The sequence below is a fragment of the Gavialis gangeticus genome, unplaced genomic scaffold, assembly GCF_001723915.1.
Source record: "Gavialis gangeticus isolate Ggan-Ray unplaced genomic scaffold, GavGan_comp1, whole genome shotgun sequence".
NCBI lineage: Eukaryota > Metazoa > Chordata > Crocodylia > Gavialidae > Gavialis > Gavialis gangeticus.
The window spans coordinates 19,915,818-19,924,810 of record NW_017729026.1 but is presented as its reverse complement, the minus strand read 5'-3'; the positions used below and the strand labels follow the sequence as shown (position 1 = coordinate 19,924,810).

General features: G+C 41.3%; 2 protein-coding genes across 5 annotated transcripts in view; one reads left to right on the top strand and one right to left on the bottom strand.

Moving 5' to 3' along the window:
• Positions 1–5,006: 5,006 nt before the first annotated feature.
• The window catches only part of TRAPPC3L (trafficking protein particle complex 3 like), a 37,501-nt gene continuing 33,514 nt past the window's right edge, over positions 5,007–8,993 (bottom strand). The window contains exons 4-5 of the mRNA XM_019520062.1: positions 7,123–7,308; positions 5,007–5,914 (exon numbers count right to left, since the gene is read on the bottom strand). Coding sequence (XP_019375607.1) covers positions 5,798–5,914; positions 7,123–7,308 — 303 coding nt within the window. The 3' untranslated portion in view covers positions 5,007–5,797. The remainder of the gene's footprint in view (positions 5,915–7,122; positions 7,309–8,993) is intronic.
• FAM26E (family with sequence similarity 26 member E) overlaps positions 8,079–8,993 on the top strand; it is a 30,415-nt gene continuing 29,500 nt past the window's right edge. The window contains exon 1 of one of the 4 annotated variants that reach the window (XM_019520059.1): positions 8,079–8,851. In XM_019520059.1, coding sequence (XP_019375604.1) covers positions 8,312–8,851 — 540 coding nt within the window. In that variant the 5' untranslated portion in view covers positions 8,079–8,311. The remainder of the gene's footprint in view (positions 8,852–8,993) is intronic. The other 3 variants (XM_019520060.1, XM_019520061.1, XM_019520058.1) reach the window with 3 other exon arrangements.

The window sequence follows — 8,993 nt, the reverse complement described above, 5'->3', positions numbered from 1 at the left end:
GCCCACCCGCCCCACCCCACACAGATCCAGGGACACATGCCACCCCTGTACCCTCCCAGGGTGCATGCAGAGGCGGGAGCTGCCCATCCCCATGCTCCCCAGATGAGCTGCGGCTCTGCCCTGTGCCTTCTCTGCCCCAGCTGGGCAGCATCTGCCCCTGCCCCACTACTTCCTCATTGCAGGGGACCTGCCCCCCATGCCCTTTCCTTTCCTTTCCCACTCCCCTTCCACCACACCAGACTTACAAGCTGCCCACATCTCTCCAAGATGCCAGGCTCTGCTCCTTGCTGCCTGCATGCTGCGCTGTGGCTGCATGCATAGAAATTTATTGGCCACATCTGGAACCTAAATCCTTATTTCCCATAGACTCTTGGTATCTTTTTACGCGACTTCTATTTGCACAGTGTTTTTTTCCAAGAACATAACCACCCTGTAAATTGAGACCTGACTGTATATTGCTTTTTCCCCTATCACTGAAAGCAGAAGGTGCCCTAGGTGGTATGCTTACTTTCATAGAAGCATCTTTTTAAAACATAAGAAGTGCTACACTGGATCAGATCATGGGTCCATCTAACCCAGTATCCTGTATCTTACAGTGGCATTTAGTGTGACTGCTTTGGCAGGGGCAACAAAGAAGGGGAAATCATTATTAACTAAAATCAATGGAAATAGATAATATTGACCAACCTGGCAATTATATTTTCTGTCTGGATTAAGACCCAGTTATGAAGTATAAAAGAACTAACCGCTGTTGCCATTAAAGTGACATGCTGATAAGAATGGTATGTGCACAACCAGGAACAATTTCCACACCAGGTGCAACTGGTTATGTCCCTTTTGGATGCAGAGAAGTTTCTGGCTGTGAACCATGTGGCATTCCAGGTCCTAATACTCAGAAAAACATCCCAAAGAGGATACTAACACAAGCAACACTTAGGGCAGGTCTAGCTGGGAAAAGTATCTCAGCTTCCTCTATATTTTTCCAGTTGGGAAAGCAAAACAGCACACTGGAGATGTGAGGTTTCTGGCTCGCAGTTAAAACATCAAGCAGACTAGGAAGAGTCTGTAAATGAGGCATTTGCTACATCAACAGGACTATGCTGTTTCATAATTTAAACAACTTTGTGTTTCTGTGTATCACACATTGCATGAAGAACAAGTTTGTGACCATAGCCAAACAATATAAGTGCCATATGCCCTGAATATAAAAGGAAATTAGTTAGTAAGAAGTACTCCATCAGACATTGCACTGTAATCCTATTTCACAGATTACTCTCCCCCTTTTAAGTTTTAATAAATTTCACCTCTTGCACTGTGGCACAGTATTTTTCCTCTGTGTTTCTGAGGAATAGACTGGTTGAAACAGAAAACTGTGGTAAATCATCTCATCTTATTTGGATTCCCCTTTTAATTCTTAAATTGTAAGCTTTTGGGAAAATTATGAGCTCAATCGTTTTATGTTAGTGTGCAGTGCCTAGCACAATGGGACCCCTGGTCCTTGATTGAGATGTCTAGGTTTTACTACTACTACTACATTAAGACTCTTAGCTTACATTCTTGCACCTGCCACTGACTCTCAGATGAGGGTTTATCTATACCACTGCAACAACTGGACCCGGGAAGGCCTGAGCACATCTGGCCCTCCTACATTCACAAGCTAGTTACTCCAGGCTTGTCCTGTGCCTGTCAAGGCATAAAATGCTCAGATATTCAGGACAATTTGGGGAGGAGGGCATTGAAACTCTTCTGTATAAAGTTTTCTTTAACATATTTTCTATTATTTCATATGAGCAATTTTAAAAGAGAAACAAATCCTCAAAGAGGTCTCAAAGCCATGAATAAGCAAATTGTACAGTATAGCATAAACCACACTTTATTTCCTAAGCAGGATCAGTAACCAGAGCTCATTGACAACTACCAATTGCAGAAAACAAAAACTGACCCTAGGAGGAGACTTGCCCACTTGCCCACGAGCATAGGATGAACCTGTGCTCTTTCAAAGAGGGGTTCATTACCAGTGAATCACTATTCACTTCTGCTTAGCTACTCTAAGTCTTGCTCTCTTTTAATGAAGAGCTTCACTGTAATAAAATACTACCCCTGCCCCACCACTGATATCTCACTTTTTGCCGTGTGGAATTCATTAGTTCCAAACAGTTCTGAAATTCCTCAATAGCCAAAATAAAGGACTTATTTATAGTTTGAGGGTATTGCTCACAGCAAGACATGAATGATTATTTTTGCCACTTTTGTTACTTATCCTGGCAGCAATATAAAATTGCATATGAGCTGGTGTATCTGTATCCACTTTGGTGTTATTACTATTTGTTTGATTTGTATTTAATATCAGAACATAGAGAATGAAGCCTAGGAAACTACCATAGCTTTTCATATACAAAACTCCTTCATTTTGAACAGCAGAATGAACAAAAAAGAAAATACTGGTAAGTAGCAGTTAGTAACTGAGTCTGTAGCAGGAACCTGTAGCATTCATGTTTCTGAGGAAGCAGTCAGCAAAAGTTTTATTTAAGTTATAAACAAACAATTTATAGAGAGTTTGATACTCAAGCTTATTAACTTGAAAGTACTGCACTTAGTTAACTACCCTTTTATGTATCTCCATAGCACTTGAAGGAAGCTAAATACCTGTAAGCATAGACTGGTGGACACAGGGCTTGATCCTGTACTATTACAAAGTTTTGCCATATACCTAATAGGACTCAGGATCTGAGGATGCATCTACACAAGATGATGCTTTACTCAAGAGTAGAGATAATTACTGTGGATTAAGTATCTCTGCTTACGCATGCAGACGGCTTATTAGGAGTATCTACACGTTCATTAATGTGCAGTAGTTACTGTGCATTTAGTTTAGTACTTGCTTAATGAAATACTAACTAAATGTGCAGAAACTACAGTGACTGTACAGTAGCACCAGTGCATGTTTTTTTTCATGACTGTTACTAGACAGTAGCCTAGTAATACTGTGCAGTAGCTTATTAGCACAGTTTTTTACCAGCATGCTACTGTGCAGTAGCTTAATAACATTGCACAGCAGTGTGCTGGTAAAAAACCTGTGCTAATAAGCTACTGCGCAGTATTACTAGGCTACCATGCAGTAACGGTCATGAAAAAACCATGTGCTAGTGCTACTGTACAGTAAGTGTTTCATGTAGATGTCCCTACTGTGTAATAATTTGCTCCAATCCTGAGTAAATTTGCTACCTGTAACTATAAGTAGCAAATTTACAAGGGAACAATTACTGCACAGTACAGCATCTGTAGACAGTCAACTGGGAACAGATGTGCTGCTGGGCAGCAGGGGGCAGGAGATTGCTCCCTGCCCCTGGGAGCTGTCTGCTGCTGGGGTGGACTCCACCACCAGAGCCCAGGTGGGGACAATGTCCCCCTGCCCCAGCAGCAGGGAGCTCCCAGCCTTGGTTCCACATATGCTGAGCCAGGAGGGGCCAGACAGCCATGGGCCAGCCTGCTATTGGCATGGTGGGTGAGCAAGGCCAGCGCAGAGCCCAGCAGGAGCCCGAGGCACTGTCTGTCACTGCCAGGGGTAGGGACTAGAACAGCCATTGCACGGGGAGGTACAGGCCATGAGGAAAGTGCTACACATGCTGCTCCTGTGCTACACATGCTGCTCCTGGCCAGGGAAGTGTCTGGCCATGGAGCAGAGAGAGGGGCTGGCTTTTCAAGTGAGCTGCCAGCTGCTGGCAGCTGCAGCTGGAGCCTTGAGTTCAACCCGGTGGCAATGGGGGCCCATTGAAGGGTTGCAAGATAAGGGAGCAGTTTGCTGTTGGGAGCAGCAAATCTGTTCTCACATTCCTTCATATGTAGATGCATACCCAGGACTGTTTACTTGTGATGAGTTTACTACTCATGCCAGTGGGTGTGTCTACACATGCAGTTGATGTGGGACCAGTTTACTTGTGAGTAAACAGTCCCAGGCAGGCGTCCACATGTGCAGGGAAGTGGGAGCAGATTTGCTGCCAATGGCACCAAGCTGTTCCTGCTTCCTGATGCCCTGCAACGGGCCTCTGCTGCCACCAGGGGGAGTTCCAGGCTTTGGCTGAAGCTGCCAGCAGCTGGAAGCCCTTCTGAAAAGGCAGCCCTACTCATTGTTCCCTGGCTAGCCCCTTCCCTGGCTAGGGACAGCACATGGCAGCTCTCTCCTCCCTGCTGCCTCGGTACCATGGCTGCCCCTGCCCCTGCCCCTGTCCTGGGCAGTGATAACCAGGGCCATGGGCTCCTGCTGGCCATTGTGCTGGCCCTGCTAGCTCCCCCACACTGACTACTAGCTGACCCACAACCATCTGGCCCTTCTGACTCCCCCACATGCAGTAACCACCTGCCAGGCTGCCACACATCGTCCCAGAGCTGCCGCCAAAGCACACCTGCCTCCTGAACTCCATCTGCCTGGCCAGACAACAGCCCTTCTAATTGGGTCCTGGAATAACAGTTATGTTTATGTTACTTAAAACATCTCAGTAAAAACATGCATCAGTAAAAAAGTTTAGCTGTCAGTAAAACTGAAGATTGTCAGTTAAAAAAAAAATCCTTGGGCTGGCAACCCTGGGTTCAGTTTTCTGCTCTTCCAGGACTTCCTGTGTTCCAGTGAGCAAAACATTTAATTTGCTGATGTAAAATATCCACGTATGATTGTGAGGAAAAATATTCAGTAATAATAAGGGCCATGTAAGAACCTAGCTAAGTAAAGAAGAACTGGTGACACAGTGATGTTTACATGTTTTATTATACTTTTCTCAGGTGATGCTCAAATGTAAAGCTACCATGAACTATAATGCACCATAATGTTCAAACCTGCTAATGAGCTATACCATCTCAATAACACTCTCATATTAAAGCTATGTAAGATGCTGGGCAAGTCTACACATGTGCTTTACTGCATAGTAGACTAATTTACTGCACAGTAAAGCATCATTATTTACATGTGCCACAATTAGGGCACAGTAGATTAATTTACTCTGGCATTGAATAATCCCATCAGACATGGGTAGCATCTGATGGCAGAGTAAATTACTGTGCTTAAATGCATGTGTAGACAGTGACGTTGGGCTTAGTTTCCTCCTCCTCAAGTTGCACCTGAATTTATTCAGTCATATTAATTGCATGTGTAGATGCATCTGCTAAATCTCAAGCAGCACTAGCACTGCTTTATTTAGCAAAAACCTATGGGTCTGCTACATGCAAATGGACAAGCATTGGACTTCACTGTTGTCAGGTTTCCTTACTAAGAATCTGCTCCTACTCCCAATGAAATGTCATCCTGGCCTGAGTTCAGTAGGAGCAAATCTGAAACAAAGGCAGAATTGGAAACTGCACAAAGTATTTACAGCAAATTAATCCTTATTCCTGGAATATATAGTATATTTTTATAACGACTTAATATTTTGAAGTCTTTGCAATATCACTTATGAGCAACTGGTAAAGAGAGTCACATTTATAATGAAGAACAATAGGAGTCCAAGTGGAGATTTGAGGTCTAGAAGAGACTTGTTCCTTAAACAAAATTTCCATTGAAATCACTGGCATTGCTGCCTGGCAATGGAAGGAAAGGATCAAACCTTTTCAGTCATTTATGTTGAATTCTGCAACATGGAGTGTAAAATCTTCTGTACATTTTGATATTTGCTATTTGCCTGTCTTCAGCTTTCTAAGATGTGAGTGGCTGCATCTGAAGGTCACCACTGCCAAGATAAATATTTTCTTCTGAGACCAAGTGGTCTAAATATTAGTTTATGAAAATTTCTTCTTTTATTATCTCCACTTACTTCTTTTTGCACTTTTTGTCTTCCAGCTTCCTTAAAAATGTAATTCCTATTTCTGTCACATCATCACCCTTTAATCTGTCTTGAACAAAAGTAACTTCTGCTGCTAAATTAATCTGGAAAGAAAAAGGCCCAGTCAGTTAATTAAAAAAAAAAGATTGTTTCTTTTCTCATCATTTTATTTTATTTTTTCCCACAACAAGAGGCCTCCCCTTTCTAAGCTTTTATTACAAAGGAATACTATAGAGATATTTGAGGACTGAACATAGTATAACATCTAAAAATATGTCTCCATATTCATTTAAACTTATTTACATTTTTCACAATCCTAACACTATGTCAATATTTTGATACTAGTACCTAGTGGATGCATCTACACGTTCATTAATGCACAGTGCTTACTGTGCATTTAAAATTTAGTACCTGTATAATCAAGTACTAAATAAATGTGCAGTAACCCGAGTTACTGCACAGTAGCACTGGCAAACACCTTTTTAGTGACGCTGCTGCATGGTAGCCTAATAATACTGCGCTGTAGCTTATTAGCACTCTTTGTGCTGTGACACACTACTGCACAGTATTATTAGGCTACTGCACATTTAGTGTCTTGTGTAGATGCACCCAATGTCAACATGGTAATTTGGTTTCTGATGAGGATGTGAAACTTAAATTTGATGAGTTTCAGTTTATAATCTTGCATTTTCCCATATAGTCTATAACAGTTATCAATGTGTTAATTACCTTATTAAAAGGTATCTGAATTTGAGATTGATTTACAGCCCTGTGTATGATACTTTATACAATGTTAATTTTGTTGTACAGTAACTAAAATTTAAAAAAAGCAAACTGGATTTTTCATGCAGGAAAAAAATGTGGCCCAAATTCATCTATGATATAGCTGTATCATCTTCAGCAGAGACACAATAGATTTTTAAGGTAATGTAGTGATTTAAGTAACAATTTATCTATGTTATTCCCTTGTTAATGCTTTATATTTAAAAATAAATGTGTAATGCTCTTTGATGCACCATGATGACTTAATCCTATTATTTATAGACACATTCTATTCTCCAGAATAAAATGGGGGTCAACTCCATTCATTTGGATAGTATATTTCTATCTAAGGTGAAAATACACCTTGTGTCAAATGGAACCAGATTTGGCTGTATTTAGTGTATTTGGTGTGAGGGGGTGAGGGAATGGATATTGTTTAGCCTGCTACAGTGTTTAAATGGTAGTAGATGCTATTGTTTATTTAGCTGTTCTATTTTCTGTCTATACATAACACAGATAGAAAAAAAAATGAATGGCAATGTTTTTTTACCATTTCCAAGGCTCCTCTAATAACACCACACAGGAGGTTACAGTAGCAAAGTGAAGACCGCCCTGCTGGAAGTTCCTCAACAAAGTCTACTAAAGGATTCTTGTTCAGAATTAAGGAGAATTTATTCCTTCTTTTATTAATGCAGGTCACACTAGGAGTAATCCCGAGGTACATCTTGAAGGCAACCTGGAAAAAACAAAAAAATGGGTACATAAACCTCTTATGAATAAAACAGGATAGAATAGTAGTTTTCAACCTTTTTAGACATAAGGCACCCCTACAGAGACTCCTAGCACGACTTTAAAAATGTGAGCTCTGAGTTTTTGCTTTTTTTTACTACAGAAAAATAAAAGCCGTTTTTCTGTTGCAAAGAGGCTTTTAGACACCAGATTCTGTTGTTCTGCTTATTAAAGAAAATCGGGGCTCATTGAACACCTCAATTTATGCTGTGTCCAGCATAAAATACATACAGCATACAATCTAGGCTTCCCTGGATCCCAAGATAGTACATTAGAGTGGTATAGGTTCCCCCACCACCTTCATTGCTTTTACTCAGTTGTTTTTTGGTATAAAAGCACCACTGTAAACTGAGCACAGTCAATGAACCTGGATTATCACCACTGGTGAACTTCCAGGTCTGGAGTGTACCTATAAGATTTGGGGGGGCATGGCATGGACAGTGCATGTTAATTCACCTCTTGACCAAATGTGGCACTGATAGAGACAAGCTCTGGAATATAACTCAAGCAAATATATTTCTGCAATTGCTGAAGATTGTAGCTCAAGAACTGGGGCAAATAAATGTGGGTGTCTGCTATTTTCTGATTTGAAGCTGTAGTCAAACAACAGGGTTAATAACTGAGACTGACGGCTTATTTGAGAGGGAGGCATTGTTTTCATCACAGCTTATAATGAAGATCACTGTAAAAATATAATAATCCTTGTAGCTATCCAGCATCTACTTTGCCAGTGGAGACTCTCATCTGGGTGTTATTTCATGAGGAAGGATTTACAGTGACATCATCACTTCATTGAGGCTGCACTAAGCCAGACAGACTAGCAGCATATTTTTCTTCTGAAGAGCTCCTCCCTAAAACACGGCTACAGATTGCTGCACAACAGACAAAGGCTCATTTCCTTTTTTGTTTTGTTTTGTTTTAATTTTGTTTATCTTTAGTGGCCAGCAAATATGGATGGTATACAAACAATTCTGAAATTCCTTATTAACCAGAAAACTGCCATTGGCTATAGTTTTATGGCTCTACTGACAGTGGGAAGTGAACGCGCATTTTCTGTTGTTGCTTTCAAGTGCCCCTGCAGCAGTGAAAACTTCACGTATGGCTTGGTATTTCTCTTTGCCCCAGCCTTGGTGTTGCTAGTCATTGGGTATTTCCTGAATAGCAGGACCTGGAAACTCTTCACGGGTTGCTTTTTGAACCCCAGGAAAATATTCCCCAAAGGGAACAGCTGCCGTTTCTTTTATGTCTTTGGACAAATCACCTTACACGCCCTGATAGCCCCAGTGATGTGGCTTTCTGTGGCTTTGCTCAATGGGACTTTTTATGAATGTGCCATGAGTGGCTTACAAAATCCTGGGTACTTAAATGTGCTTTGCAAGAATAAATCTGTCAAGTGCTGGGAAGAGCTGTACAAAGTAGTCTGTGGCAAAACCACCATGTCCTTTGCAGAGAGTGAGGAACTAAAACTGACACTTCAAGCACAGTCTCAGGTAAGGAAAATAGAGTAATAACTTTTTTCTCTGTGATTTGTATTAATTGTCTCATTTATCTGCACAAGATGGTGACCAGAATGCTGGTAGAGCAAAACAAAAGAAAGTGGAATAAGTGAGGGGAAGGCTATGATCTTCTGAC